Source organism: Hyla sarda, chromosome 4 (genome assembly GCF_029499605.1).
Source record: "Hyla sarda isolate aHylSar1 chromosome 4, aHylSar1.hap1, whole genome shotgun sequence".
In the NCBI taxonomy this organism is placed as follows: domain Eukaryota; kingdom Metazoa; phylum Chordata; class Amphibia; order Anura; family Hylidae; genus Hyla; species Hyla sarda.
The window spans coordinates 40196719-40212905 of NC_079192.1; the positions used below are offsets into that span (position 1 = coordinate 40196719).

The 16187-nt window shown below is 45.3% G+C and overlaps 1 protein-coding gene across 3 annotated transcripts in view; it reads left to right on the forward strand.

Moving 5' to 3' along the window:
* SHFL (shiftless antiviral inhibitor of ribosomal frameshifting) overlaps window positions 1-16187 on the forward strand; it is a 75436-nt gene that overhangs the window by 35817 nt on the left and 23432 nt on the right. For 2 of the 3 annotated variants that reach the window (XM_056570621.1, XM_056570622.1), the window contains exons 2-3: window positions 10478-10619; window positions 13824-13873. In XM_056570621.1, the coding sequence (XP_056426596.1) occupies window positions 10478-10619; window positions 13824-13873 (192 nt within the window). Of the gene's footprint in view, window positions 1-4017; window positions 4131-10477; window positions 10620-13823; window positions 13874-16187 lie in introns of those variants that run through there. The other variant, XM_056570620.1, reaches the window with a different exon arrangement.

Genomic DNA, 16187 nt, shown 5'->3' on the forward strand with positions numbered 1-16187 from the left:
GCTGCCCGGGCTTGCTGTGAGTTGTAGTTTTGAAACCTCTGGAGGTCCGCAGGTTGAAGACCACTGCGGGTGGGGGAGTTCACTCGAGTATAAGCCGAGGGGGGTGTTTTCAGCACGAAAAATCGTGCTGAAAAACTCGGCCTATACTCGAGTATATACGGTATTACTTGTATGGCTACCTTAAAGCTATCCCTACATAAATGATAAGTCACTGTAATTCTTCCCTGGTGCAGCTTAACCCCTTAAGGACCGGGGTTTATTCCGTTTTTGCATTTTAGTTTTTTCCTCCTTACCTTTAAAAAATCATAACTCTTTCAATTTTGCACCTAAAAATCCATATTATGGCTTATTTTTTGCGCCACCAATTCTACTTTGCAGTGACATCAGTCATGTTACCCAACAATTTACGGCGAAACGGGAAAAAAAATCATTGTGAGACAAAATAAAAAAATTAAAAAAGCGCCATTTTGTAACTTTTGGGGGCTTCCGTTTCTGCACAGTACATATTTCGGTAAAAATGACACCTTATCTTTATTCTGTAGGTGCATACGGTTAAAATGATACCCTACTTATATAGGTTTTATTTTGTCGCACTTCTGTAAAAAATCATAACTACATGCAGGAAAATGTATATGTTTAAAATTGTCATCTTCTGATTTTTCCGCGTATGGGGCAGTATGAGGACTCATTTTTTGCGCCGTGATCTAAAGTTTTTAGCGGTACCATTTTTGCATTGATAGGACTTATTGATCGCTTTTTATTCATTTTTTCATGATATAAAAAGTGACCAAAAATGCACTATTTTGGACTTTAGAATTTATTTGCGCGTACGCCATTGACTGTGCGGTTTAATTAACGATATATTTTTATAACTCGGACATTTCCGCACGTGGCGATATCACATATGTTTATTTTTATTTACACAGTCTTTTTTTTTTTTGCAGTGCTATAGCTCCCATAGGGACCTATAACACTGCACACACTGATCTTTTACATTGATCAGTGGTTTCTCATAGGAAACCATTGATCGATGATTCTGCCACTTGACTGCTCATGCCTGGATCTCAGGCACTGTGCAGTCATTCGGCGATCGGACAGCGAGGAGGCAGGTAGGGACCCTCCTGCTGTTTCTCAGTTGTTCGGGATGCCGCGATTTCACCGCGGACATCCCGAACAGCCGCCTGAGCTAACCGGTAATGATTTACTTTCACTTTAGACTCTCCATACACATTAAATGGTTGTCCTACAAAAATCACACTTACCCAATGTGTATGACCAGCTCAAAGGGGTAGACCACTCCTAGACATCTTATCCCCTATCCACAACATACATGTCTGATCGCAGAGGGTCCAGCCGCTGCGACCCCCCCCCCCCCCCCGATATCTCTATGTGAGATCTGGAGATATATCTCTGTCTCCCCCATAGACATGAAAGGAGGGGGGCGTGACAACCATGGTCGCGCTAAAGCCTAGCGCACTGCTGGGATGCTGGGCCGGAGATCGCTGGGGTCCCAGCAGTCGGGCCCCCCATGATCGGACATCTTATCCCCATCTTTGGAAGATTACTAGTACCGGAGTACCCCTTTTAAGATCCTAGGGGCTCAAGACTGGGGCAGTCAGAAGAACAACGTCAGTGTAATACATTGGCCCTCATTTACTATTCTAAACCCGACCTCTTTTGTCGGGTTTTTTTGTCGCATCTTTGTCTGCGCCATGTCGCAGACATCGTGCGCCAGTCTGCGACACGATGCAACATTTTTTCCCGACGGACCCGATGTGGATTCTCCCAAACCCGAAAAAGGGGCGTTACCCGACATTTCTGAGCTTTCCCACGTATTTATAAAGGTTTCCAACCCGAATTTGTTGTATTGTTGTGGATTTTTTCCCGAGAGCTCAGAGGAGTTGGAAACCAAAACCAACAAAACCCACGTGCGACAAACAGGATGCGACATAATAATAAATACCAGGGGAAAAAAGCAATCGGGTAAGAAAGCAACATAGACTTACAACCCGATTTTCTTAGTAAATGAGGGCCATTGTGTCTCCACACGGTACCGAGAGTGATCCAGTCCATGTCAGGGCGGCCTGAGGGAAGGAGACGTTACAAAGCAACTCACCATATATTCCCGTGATATTAATTGAGAATTATCTTGTAGAAAAGGAAATATTACAGAAATATATTGCACAACACATTTCATGAATAGAACAGGGAGGAGCGAAATGAAGGCAACACTGAGACAACTTGTCCTGAAGGATTTTAGGAAGCCTCGTGGGCCTAGTACATCAAGCTATCAGCACTTAATGGAGGCTCCAGGCAGGTGATGACATCCTTCGTAGAAGTCATCGTCCTTCAGAACCTAAGGCTTGGCAAGATACAGCATAGCTGAACTGCCTGGAATGCAGAATACTTCTGCAAACTTCTCTTCTGCACATCGAATAAAAAATCTGGGAAAATCCAAACCCCCCTGTTCCCCAGCTTTTCGGCGGATCTTGACTTTGGTTATAGGGCTACTCCACTGGAAATCATTTTTTTTAAATCAACTGGTGCCAGAAAGTTAAACAGATTTGTAAATTACTTCTATAAAAAAATCTTATTCCTTCCAGTACTTATCAGCTGCTGTATACTCCACAGGAAGTTCTTTTTTTTTTTTTTTTACATTCCTTTCTGTCTGAGCACAGTGCTCTCTGCTGACACCTCTGTCCATGTCAGGAACTGTCCAGAGCAGGATAAGTTTGCTATGGGGATTTGCTCCTGCTCTGGACAGTTCCTAAAATGGACAGAGGTGTCAGCAGAGAGCACTAAAAAAGAAATTCAAAAAGAAAAGAACTTCCTCTGTAGCATTCAGCAACTGATAAGTACTGGAAGGATTAAGATTTTAATATAGAAGTAATTTACAAATTTGTATAACTTTCTGGCACCAGTTGATTTAAAATTTTTTTTTTACCAGTCGATTACCCCTTTAAAGGACATCTTCAGCGATAAAAACGTATCCTCTATCCACAAGAGAGGAGGTAAGTGTTTGATCACGGGGGGTCCGACTGCTGGGACCCCCCCGCGATCTTCCAAATGGGCCCCAGCATTGCCGCTCTGTGAGAGCAGTTAATGCGAGTAGCGTCGACCTCAGTGACCTCCTGTGGATAGGGGATAAGTTGTTTTTGCTACACATTTCCTTTAAGGTTGAGACCTTTATACCAGTCCCGGTAGTTTAGCAACTTAGCTACACACGTGTGGAGGAGCACCAGGGTTGGAGTTCTAGAAGATTCCTATGTGCACCTCAAGTTATTCCTTTGAGGACATCTCATATTGGGGCATTGTTCCCTAAATTTGATTCAGGTCTATCTGTGGTGCGAGACTTAGCGTCTGCCATAGTGCTAGTCAAAGAAAGGGGGAACTACCGTATATACTCGAGTATAAGCCGACCCGAATACAAGCCGAGGCCCCTAATTTCACCCCAAAAACCCAGGAAAAGTTATTGACTCGACTATAAGCCTAGGGTGGGAAATACATCATCCCCCTATGTCATCATCCAGACCCCCGTCATCATCCAGACCCCCGTCATTAACATCCCCCCCCTTCATCATCACCGCCTGTCATTTCCACCCCCATCATCATCACCATCACCCCCTCATCATCACCCCGTCATCATCCCCCCCCCCCTTCATCATCACCGCCTGTCAATCCCTTCATCAGTAGTCTTCAACCTGCAGACCTCCAGATGTTGCAAAACTACAACTCCCGGCATGCCCAGACAGCCATCGGCTGTCCGGGCATGCTGGGAGTTGCAGTTCTGAAACCTCTGCGGCCTGCGTCATCATCCAGACCCCCCCCTTTAGTTTTCTACTTACCTCCCCTCGGTGGGAAGGAAGGGTGAGCTGGTCCGGGCCATCTATGCTGCAGGGACCGACCGGTGGGGAGGGTTAGTCGTTCCGGCCTGTCCATTTTCACCAGGAGGCCCTCTTCTCCGGGACGTGCATTGTCAAGACAACGTCACTAGGCCGGGCCTGAAGCGGAGAAAAGGGCCTAACTGTGAAAATGGAGAGGCCGGAACAACTAACCCTCCCCACCGGACGGTCCCTGCAGCATAGATGGCGCGGAACGACCAGCTCACCCTAACTTCCCACCGAGGGGAGGTGAGTAGAAAACTAAAGGGGGGTCTAAATGATGACGAAGGCCGCAGTGGTCTTCAACCTGCGGACCACCAGAGGTTTCAAAACTGCAACTCCCAGCATGCCCGGACAGCCGATGGCTGTCCGGGCATGCTGGGAGTTGTAGTTTTGCAATATCTGTAGGTCCGCAGGTTGAAGACCACTGATGAAAGGATTGACAGGCGGAGAGTTTTTCAGCATGAAAAATCGTTCTGAAAAACTCGGCTTATACTCGAGTATATACGGTAAGTCTCAGACCTTTCTATTCAGCGTAATACATGAATGGTGCCCCAGAGGTTGTCTCCTGTAGAATCTACCAGATCTGGATCCAAGAGTCCACTGTGAACTTGGGCTAAGCAAAAAGAGAGCAAAATCTTATTTGCCCTTCTTGTGGCCTAGAGTTGTTGTGTGATATGTGTATGGAGGTGCGGCGGTGTGGTCATTGGTGGAGCACAATGCATTGGCCCATAGGGAGGTGTAGTATTGCTATGTAGAGGCATGGCCTCTATCCTGGTGTATAGCTCTAGACCTATTGTATGCTCTTGAAATGCGTCTCCTTATCTGTAATATTGTCCATAACCCAAAGCTTTAAGGAACTTACATTATGTCCTGCATCTCCTAAAATGCCACGTATGGTGCCTGAGTCACCCATTTCCTGCAGAATTCAGCTGTGCGCCGGATACTTACAACGTCATAATGTCTATTTGTGCACGGATTGTTTTGGCTTATATGAAGTGTCTGGCATCATGTTTGTGATCTGCTCACCAGGTTGCCACATATTGGTACCGTTGTGTGATGCATGAACATAACGTGCTGTACAGTATATTTGCCTTGTAGATTCAGGACATTGGTTCCATTCATGGCCCCTGTGTTTGGCATTTGCATGCTCTCCTTATGTTTGTATAATGATGTTCAAGCTTTGTGGCAGACACTCGTTCGACCAGAAGAGGTGCCTGGTTTGACGTTGGTGGTTGAAGCTTCACGGTCAGCAATGAACTTCAGGTAGACCACCGCTTGTGCCATGCTGTGCCCAAGGTGGTTCAGATCATATGGTGATGCTCAGTACAGTTTCTGTGCCATGGTTCTGTACTTTGCCAACTTTTGTGATAGATTCATTGACTGGCACAAAGTAGGGGAGCATGACCATCTGGCATGGCTCCCCAGATGTTGTCTTTACATCACACAACGGTGTGCAGTGTTCAACCTACAACCACTTAGTCCTTCAGCCGATCACTAGGAAAAGTGACCCAGCTTAAAGGGGTACTCCGGTGGAATCAACTGGGGCCAGAAAGTTAAACAGATTTGTAAATGACTTATATTTAAAAAAAAAAATAATCTCAATCCTTCCAGTACTTTTTAGCAGCTGTATGCTACAGAGGAAATTCTTTTCTTTTTGAATTTCTTTTTTGTCTTGTCCGCAGTGCTCTCTGCTGACACCTGATGCCCGTATCAGGAACTGTCCAGAGTAGCATAGCTTTGCAAAGGGGATTTTCTCATGCTCTGGACAGTTCCTGATACAGGCATCAGGTGTCAGCAGAGAGCATTGTGGACAGGACAAAAAAGAAATGCAAAAACAAAAGAATTTCCTCTGTAGCATACATCTGCTATAAAGTACCGGAAGGGTAAAGATTTTTTAATAGAAGTCATTTACAAATCTGGCACAATAGAGATTGGATGGAAAACGCACTCACAACTTGCTTGATCGGATGAAAAAGTCTTTATTGCAGCCTGTAAGTCATGAAATCTTCTGACATTGGCTTCAGGTACAAACGTGCACTGGGAGCTGGAGATGGACAAAGGCAGGGAGCGTGCGGGGGGCGGCAACTAGTTTCGCGCACGTGGGTGCTTCCTCTGGCTCGCACTGACGCACTAGGCATCTAGAGGACATCATTTACAAATCTGTTTCACTTTCTGGCACCAGTTGATTTAAAAAAAAAAAAATGTTTTCCACCGGAGTACCCCTTTAATGCTCCCATACACGCTAGAGGAAAGTCTGCCAAACCAATTGATCCCGGCAGAATTTATGGACACATGGTGACCTCCCAACCTACATAGAAACATAGAATGTGTCGGTAAACAAGAACCATTTGGCCCATCCAGTCTGCTCAATATCCTGAATACTATGAATAGTCCTTGACCCTATCTCTTATATAGGCTAGCCTTATGCCTATCCCAAGCGTAAGGCTATCCTTCAAATAAGATAGGGCCAGGGACTATGCATAGAATTGGGAACATTAGGAATATTGGGCAACATATGTTGGGAGAGAGAAGAACCGATCAGGTGGGATTTCGAACTCGAGATAAGCCAACGCCAATGGAGTCTGGAAGCCAAGCCAAGCATTCTTGTATATTCAGGGAAGAGATAGCTGTCAGCCAAAAAAAATGTCATCTCACAGCTTTTGAAGGTCTTTTACTGCCCTACACCACCAGGTAAATTACAGTCGCACACATTGTATGGTGTAGTCCCAACGTCAGATGGTATCCATTTCGTGTGTCAAGCACACTTCGTCTGCCGACGCTGAGCGTCGGCAGACGAAGTGTGCTTGACACACGAAACGGATACCATCCGTCCCATGGCCCCATTCACACTACCATTGTCACACGGTAGTGTGACGGAAGGTTGGGGCAGCCGGGGAGAATAACGGGAGAAAAAATACAGCTTGCGCCGTCTTTTTCTCCCGCAACTCCTGCTGAAAAACAGCAGCGCCCGACGGACCCCATTGACTATAATGGGGTCCATCGGGACCTGCTGTTGCCCGAGTTTGAAGGCCTAGTCAAAATGATGGCCGTCAAACTCCCCTCAAAAAAGGGAGAGAGTTTGACATCCGTTCTCGACGGGGCGCAACGGCAGTGTTAAAAAAAAGCCTTATTGACCTATGTACCTGCTGATCCACTTTGAATAAAGAAGCCTGAATACGACCGGTGAGTGCGGCACTTAAAGGGTACCTCTCATCAAATAAACTTTGGATATATTTTAGATGAATGAATGTTGAATAACTTTCCAATAGCATGTTAATGAAAAATATGCTTCTTTCTATTGTATTTTTCCCGATCAGTCCTGTCAGCAAGCATTTCTGACTCATGCTGGAGTCCTAAACACTCAGAGCTGTCAGCCTGCTTTGTTCACAGCCAAACAGGATGTGAACAAAGCAGGCTGGCAGCTCTGAGTGTTCTCCTTTGTGAACAAAGCAGACTGGCAGCTCGTAGTGTTTAGGACTCCAGCATGAGTCTGAAATGCTTGCTGCCAGGACTGGTAGGGAGACCCCTAGTGGCCATTTCTTCAAAGTGGAAAATTAAATAGAAAGAAGCGTATTTTTTAATAACATTCAATTGTGAAGTTATTCTGCATACATTAATCTATAATATATCAAAAGTTTTTTTGATGAGAGGTACCCTTTAATCTTTGTTTTCTGACGTTGGGACCACCAGTGATCAGCTACAGGACCGTGTCCACCCTTCTGTGTGTGCCGGACCCATTCCCGAAGTGCCGGGCAATTGTCTTTCTCCATGCAGATTGTATGTAGTGGTATTGTGGCTCCCGTTTTGGATACAGCAGATCTATCTATTTGATCATCTGTTGTATCTCCTGATGTATGTTGGACCTGCACTTTGTTTGGCCTTTGACCTATACGCTTGCACTATAGACTTAACATGAATACTTGCAGAGAGTGTTTCTATATATTTGCATGTTTGTTTGGGTAAAATCAAGACAACGTGAAACAGCTGGACCAAGTTAAAAAGAAATTATTATTAATGAATTAATTAGGCAAGATTACAATGAAACACGCATATACAGTGGTCCCTCAAGTTACAATATTAATTGGTTCCGGGTTGACCATTGTATGTTGAAACCATTGTATGTTGAGACCAGAACTCTATGGAAACCTGGTAATTGGTTCTGAAGCCCCAAAATGTCATCCAAAAATAGGAAAAAGTGAGGGTTAAAGAAAAATAAGTAGATAACTAATATAGATAAAGCAAATCCTTACATATAAAAGTAATAAAGATCTGCTGGGAGCTGTAAATCACTGTCTATGTCAGTGTTTCGCAAGCAGGGAGCCTCCAGCTGTTGCAAAACTACAACTCCCAGCATGCCCGGACAGCCAAAGGCTGTCCGGGCATGCTGGGAGTTGTAGTTTTGCAACAGCTGGGGGCACCCTGCTTGGGAAACACTGGTCTGTGTAGAGGACAGGAGCTTCTTCAGGGTCCTTTACAGTACACACAATGTCCTAAAAAAAAGTAATGGAGTCCCCTTCACCTGGTGTCCAAAGGAGCAGGTAACCCTGGGACAGGTAAAGAGTACAGAACATGTGATACCTCCCTGTACTGTAGGGTATTACATGACGCTACCAGACATCAGTCAGTGCATACGCTTCAGTAATACAGGGGTTTTACCAGTGAATGCCCATTTTGATTTGTCGGTTCTTCCAGCCATTGACACGTTTGGCATTGACATCTGGACTGTCTGTACATTGTATGTTGAGTCTGGTTTCAACTTACGATGGTCCAGAAAAGACCATTGTATGTTGAAACTGTTGTATGTTGAGGCCATTGTAAGTTGAGGAATCACTATACATAGCATCAGTACATTCTGTAAGAAAAACAAAAATCCTCATGACAAAGCAAAGTGGAAAGGTGGTAGAAATTAATTGATTTCTTTAAAGCGTACCCGTCAGATCCAACAAAAAACATTTTTTTAAATATATCACTCAGTACCTAATCCCGACCATGTACATCTAATTTTTATGTGTCTAGCACCTTTATTTATTTTTTTATTACACTTTTAATTTAGCTCACTAGTCTGAATTCATCTCAAAGGGAGGGGGCGTGGCCTCACTGTGCAGGTCTCCGCCCCCTCCCTCAGTATGCTGTCTGCTCACATCCCCCCTAGCATTAGCAAAACTACAACTCCCAGCTTGTCCTCACTGGCAGTAGCAGGACACAAGCTGACCATGGGAGGATCTTTCCTCCAGCTATGAGCCCTGCACTCACAGCTGTCAATCAAGGAAGTGTGTCCATGACATAGGTGATGACGCATGGACACAGCAGGACTAGTATGTGTCTATGCAGGCGGGGGGGGGGCAGTTGTTTGACTGGCTTTTTCAGTATGAAATACTGAACATTTTCTAATGAAAGCAATTGCAAAACCTATTGGTTATACATGCTTTACAACATATCAAAAGTTTTTGTATCTGACAGTGCCCATTTAACAGTTTGGTGACTATATGACCCAAGATAGTTCTTCATAGCCTTCATCTTCATCTGTGGAGCACATGCGCCTGCTCTGACAAGCAGAGAACATGAACCTTCATGGCCACGTGAAAGGTTCGGTGGGTGGAGGCACTAGTTTGTACCGTGTAGAGGGCTCAGCTATTAGAATAGTTAAACTTGCACTTTGCATTGAAATACTCGGCATTGCACTTTATGTCGCCATTGGTTAGGCTGAACAACGGGAGCACACAGGCTGTTTTGTGTCTCTTGTAGATTGTTGTGGTTCCTCTTCGGCAGTGTCCTTGTCTTTATGTAAACAGCCGGGGTTCTTGGCACACCACAAAGCATAATTATAAAGTAATCCTGACCTCCAACAAGAGCGAAAACTTACAAAGAACTCATCGCCTCCCCCACCATTGTCTCTTTATACATTATACAGATATAACAGGGTTAACCCTTTCATGTGCATGTTGATGTTCTCAGATTGAACTGGGATCTTCATAGATCAGCCACTACAGGGGAAATAAGGTATTACATTGTCCCTATTGAAGTAGTGGGTTGTCCACACAATATATGGATGTGCGTGATCTTCCACTCTACATTCTAAAAGATGAGTTTCCTAAATGGAGCCCCCCCCCCCCTGTTAATTCAGAATCCCCCCCATTGATCACATCTAAGTATTTTCTTACTGGGACATGTACCACGTAGCAGTGCCGGTAATGGTTACTGCGAGTCTTTACATCACCGGCATATGTTAGTGCACCTGCTAAGCACGTAGTATCTCAGGCAATGGCTGTATACTCTTGTATGTCTGTCCCTGTGTTATGCTGGCAGCAGGTATATTTACTTTCCCAATACAAATAGCTGTAGGCCTTAATGTAATTGTAAGTGAAGTTTCCTGGCACAAATGTTATACAAGTCTAATAAATCTTATGTTTGTAGGCGCAGCAGAGTTGACTTAGTCAGGTATATTCACTGTGTGCTCTTACATGGGACTTCAAACAAAGCTTTATTACCTAAAATGTCATGATTCATAAAAGAAACATAAGATAAATGCTGATATCTGCTACACATGTGTATAACAAAAGGTTGGAATGATGTGTCCTGTGTCTTCCCAATAGCTGGAGAAGAGCGTCCGGCGCCTCCGAGAGAAGTTTCATGGCAACGTCCCGATAGAGACGGCGGTGCTGCTGATGAGAAAATTTGCAAACAATCATGCCCAGGTGTGCCAATGGATCATATTGTGCAAGGATGAACTCAATGGTAAGAACAGCCTGTGGTCCTCCATCCCCTGTCACATCCTGTGGTCCTCCATCTCCTGACACATCATGGTGTCCTCCATCTCCTGACACATCATGGTGTCCTCCATCTCCTGACACATCCCGCTGTCCTCCATCTCCTGACACATCCCGCTGTCCTCCATCCCCTGTCACATCCCGCTGTCCTCCATCTCCTGACACATCCCGCTGTCCTCCATCTCCTGACACATCCCGCTGTCCTCCATCTCCTGACACATCATGGTGTCCTCTATCTCCTGACACATCTTGGTGTCCTCCATCTCCTGACACATCTTGGTGTCCTCCATCTCCTGACACATCCCGCTGTCCTCCATCTCCTGACACATCATGGTGTCCTCCATCTCCTGACACATCATGGTGTCCTCTATCTCCGGACTCATCATGGTGTCCTCTATCTCCGGACACATCATGGTGTCCTCTATCTCCGGACACATCATGGTGTCCTCTATCTCCGGACACATCATGGTGTCCTCTATCTCCGTACACATCATGGTGTCCTCCATCTCCTGACACATCCTCCTGTCCTCCATCTCCTGACACATCCTCCTGTCCTCCATCTCCGGACACATCATGGTGTCCTCTATCTCCGTACACATCATGGTGTCCTCCATCTCCTGACACATCCTCCTGTCCTCCATCTCCTGACACATCCTCCTGTCCTCCATCTCCTGACACATCATGGTGTCCTCTATCTCCTGACACATCCTCCTGTCCTCCATCTCCTGACACATCATGGTGTCCTCCATCTTCTGACACATCATGGTGTCCTCCATCTTCTGACACATCATGGTGTCCTCTATCTCCTGACACATCATGATGTCCTCCATCTTCTGACACATCCTCCTGTCCTCCATCTCCTGACACATCATGGTGTCCTCTATCTCCTGACACATCATGGTGTCCTCCATCCCCTGACACATCATGGTGTCCTCCATCTCCTGACACATCATGGTGTCCTCTATCTCCTGACTCATCATGGTGTCCTCTATCTCCTGACACATCCTCCTGTCCTCTATCTCCTGACACATCATGGTGTCCTCCATCTCCTGACACATCCTCCTGTCCTCCATCTCCTGACACATCCTCCTGTCCTCCATCTCCTGACACATCATGGTGTCCTCCATCTTCTGACACATCATGGTGTCCTCTATCTCCTGACACATCCTCCTGTCCTCCATCTCCTGACACATCTTCTGACACATCATGGTGTCCTCTATCTCCTGACACATCCTCCTGTCCTCCTTCTCCTGACACATCATGGTGTCCTCTATCTCCTGACACATCATGATGTCCTCCATCTTCTAACACATCCTCCTGTCCTCCATCTCCTGACACATCATGGTGTCCTCCATCTCCTGACACATCATGGTGTCCTCTATCTCGTGACACATCATGGTGTCCTCCATCTCCTGACACATCATGATGTCCTCCATCTTCTGACACATCCTCCTGTCCTCCATCTCCTGACACATCATGGTGTCCTCTATCTCCTGACACATCCCGCTGTCCTCTATCTCCGGACACATCATGGTGTCCTCTATCTCCGGACACATCATGGTGTCCTCTATCTCCTGACACATCCTCCTGTCCTCCATCTCCTGACACATCATGGTGTCCTCCATCTCCTGACACATCATGGTGTCCTCCATCTTCTGACACATCATGGTGTCCTCTATCTCCTGACACATCCTCCTGTCCTCTATCTTCTGACACATCCTCCTGTCCTCCATCTCCTGACACATCATGGTGTCCTCTATCTCCTGACACATCCTCCTGTCCTCCATCTCCGGACACATCATGGTGTCCTCTATCTCCGTACACATCATGGTGTCCTCCATCTCCTGACACATCCTCCTGTCCTCCATCTCCTGACACATCCTCCTGTCCTCCATCTCCTGACACATCATGGTGTCCTCTATCTCCTGACACATCCTCCTGTCCTCCATCTCCTGACACATCATGGTGTCCTCCATCTTCTGACACATCATGGTGTCCTCCATCTTCTGACACATCATGGTGTCCTCTATCTCCTGACACATCATGATGTCCTCCATCTTCTGACACATCCTCCTGTCCTCCATCTCCTGACACATCATGGTGTCCTCTATCTCCTGACACATCATGGTGTCCTCCATCCCCTGACACATCATGGTGTCCTCCATCTCCTGACACATCATGGTGTCCTCTATCTCCTGACTCATCATGGTGTCCTCTATCTCCTGACACATCCTCCTGTCCTCTATCTCCTGACACATCATGGTGTCCTCTATCTCCTGACACATCCTCCTGTCCTCTATCTCCTGACACATCCTCCTGTCCTCCATCTCCTGACACATCATGGTGTCCTCCATCTCCTGACACATCCTCCTGTCCTCCATCTCCTGACACATCCTCCTGTCCTCCATCTCCTGACACATCATGGTGTCCTCCATCTTCTTACACATCATGGTGTCCTCTATCTCCTGACACATCCTCCTGTCCTCCATCTCCTGACACATCTTCTGACACATCATGGTGTCCTCTATCTCCTGACACATCCTCCTGTCCTCCTTCTCCTGACACATCATGGTGTCCTCTATCTCCTGACACATCATGATGTCCTCCATCTTCTGACACATCCTCCTGTCCTCCATCTCCTGACACATCATGGTGTCCTCCATCTCCTGACACATCATGGTGTCCTCTATCTCGTGACACATCATGGTGTCCTCCATCTCCTGACACATCCTCCTGTCCTCCATCTCCTGACACATCATGATGTCCTCCATCTTCTGACACATCCTCCTGTCCTCCATCTCCTGACACATCATGGTGTCCTCTACCTCCTGACACATCATGGTGTCCTCTATCTCCTGACACATCCTCCTGTCCTCCATCTCCTGACACATCATGGTGTCCTCTATCTCCTGACACATCCCGCTGTCCTCTATCTCCGGACACATCATGGTGTCCTCTATCTCCGGACACATCATGGTGTCCTCTATCTCCTGACACATCCTCCTGTCCTCTATCTCCTGACACAACCGACTAATCTACCAACCTGGCCATGTATTAATACTCCATCCTGCTCCACAGTTTTTCTATACTATAATACCTTTTTACCCCAGTGACACTTCCTCACACTAACTCTTGTCCCTGTTATGTCTTTGCTTTTGTGTTCCTATTATAGGCATTGATCCAGATGACAGAAACAATTTAAAAAAAGACAAGGTTGCAATGGTAAGACATTTTATTCCCGTGCTTCGGTCTTAAAGCTATAGATACCAACAAATAAGAACTTGACTGAAATACAATAAGGCAGATTTACTAAACTGTCCAATTCTTAGACAATGTGAACTTAGACCTGGCAGTCTATGAATGGGCCAGATTTACAACATTAGTTCCGTTTTCATCAAAATGGAGAACCAAAATTTGTATGCAGTCTGTGGTGCACAAAGTCTCTTTTAAAGTCACACCTCTTCACTAAACTGCACCTCTTTTTTGAGTGATGGCAAAAAGTTACTAAACCCACATATTTTTGCCACATACTGTTCCAGTAAACCTGCCCCGTTGTGGGCTAAACAAGTCTTAGAGCTTCTCATTATGGAAACCTTCATTAATAATTGACATTATATCAATATGACAGGACCTCTTTGTAGTCACCTTGGACTTATCGACGGCACACAAGGTCCTGGAGCTGCAGAAGTAAAGTAGCGGTGACATGAAAAACTTACGGCTTCAGAGATTGCACAAAATAAATACTGTGAGACCTTTGAGCCAAGCTTTCAAATTTGCACAAAAAATAGTTTTTTTGAGGATGGTCCTCTTAAAAAAAAAGGTATACAGAATGCTGGTTAAAGTGTCTAATGAAGTCAGCAAGAATATACAGTGCGCAAATAAACACAAATAATGATGAAAGAGCCAAAAAATCATGATACGCCCATCATTCCTTCCCCAGGCATCGCTCCCCATCTAATTCTTAAAGGGGTACTCCAGTGGAAAACATTTTTTTTTTAAGTCTTTATAAGTCAACTGGTGCCAGAAAGTTAAACAGATTTGTAAATGACTTCCATTAAAAAATCTTTACCCTTCCAGTACTTTTTAGCAGCTGTATGCTACAGAGGAAATTCTGTTCTTTTTGAATTTCTTTTTTGTCTTGTCCACAGTGCTCTCTGCTGACACCTGATGCCCGTATCAGGAACTGTCCAGAGCAGCATAGGTTTGCTATGGGGATTTTCTCTGCTCTGGACAGTTCCTGATGCGGGCATCAGGTGTCAGCAGAGAGCACTGTGGACAAGACAAAAAAGAAATTAAAGGGGTACTCCGGTGAAAACCTTTTTTCTTTTAAATCAACTGGTGGCAGAAAGTTAAACATATTTGTAAATTACTTCTATTAAAAAATCTTAATCCTTCCAGTAGTTATTAGCTGCTGAAGGCTACAGAGGAAATTCCTTTCTTTTTGGAACACTGATGACATCACGAGCACAGTTCTCTCTGCTGACATCTCTGTCCATTTTAGCAACCATGCATAGCAGATGCATGCTAAGGTCAGCATGGTGGCTCAGTGGTTAGCACTACTGCCTTGCAATGCTGGGGACTTGGGTTCAAATCCCACTAAGGACAACAATAAATAAAGCGTTATTATTATAATAACGTCAGCAGAGAGAACTGTGCTCGTGATGTCATCAGAGAGCATTCCAAAAAGAAAAGAATTTCCTCTGTAGTATTCATCAGCTAATAAGTACAGGAAGGATTAAGGTTTTTTAATAGAAGTAATTTACAAATATGTTTAACTTTCTGCCACCAGTTGATTTAAAAGAAAAAAAGGTTTTCACCGGAGTACCCCTTTAAAAAAAAGAACAGAATTTCCTCTGTAGTATACAGCTGCTAAAACGTACAGGAAGGGTAAAGATTTTTTAATAGAAGTAATTTACAAATCTGTTTAACTTTCCGGCACCAGTTCATTAAGAAAAAAAAAGTTTTCCACCGGAGTACCCTTTAATGCCACCCTACCCATCGTAGTATGGTTCCCCATCTTCTTCCTACTCAATAGTACAATCCTGGTTCTCACATGGCTCCATCTTATCTCTGCTCCTCAGCATGGCTCCCGATCTCATTCCTGGTCCCATGCATGTCTTTCCATAGTATTCCTTTTCCCTTACATGGCTTCCCATCTCATTCTTGTTCCCCAACACGGCTTCCCATCTTCCTCCTGGTTCCCAGTATGGCTCTCCATCTTATTCCTGGTCCCCAGCATGACTCCCCATCTCACTGCTATTTCCCAGTATGACTCCCCCATCTAATTCTTGGCCCTTAGGATTGTTCCCGATCTTATTCCAGATGTCCTACTCCTTCTTGCTCCAGTTTGGTGATGCGGAGCAGTGCATATCTGCATCCAGATGATCCAGAGCACATGTACCTCCAATAAGTGGTCTATAAAAGGAGTTTCTACTGAAACGCATGTTTGAAAAAGTGGTCCTGGGTCCTATAAGGGTGGTCTGCTTATAGAGTAGCCGCTTCCATAGGCTATAAAGGGAGAAAAAACTGTCATAAA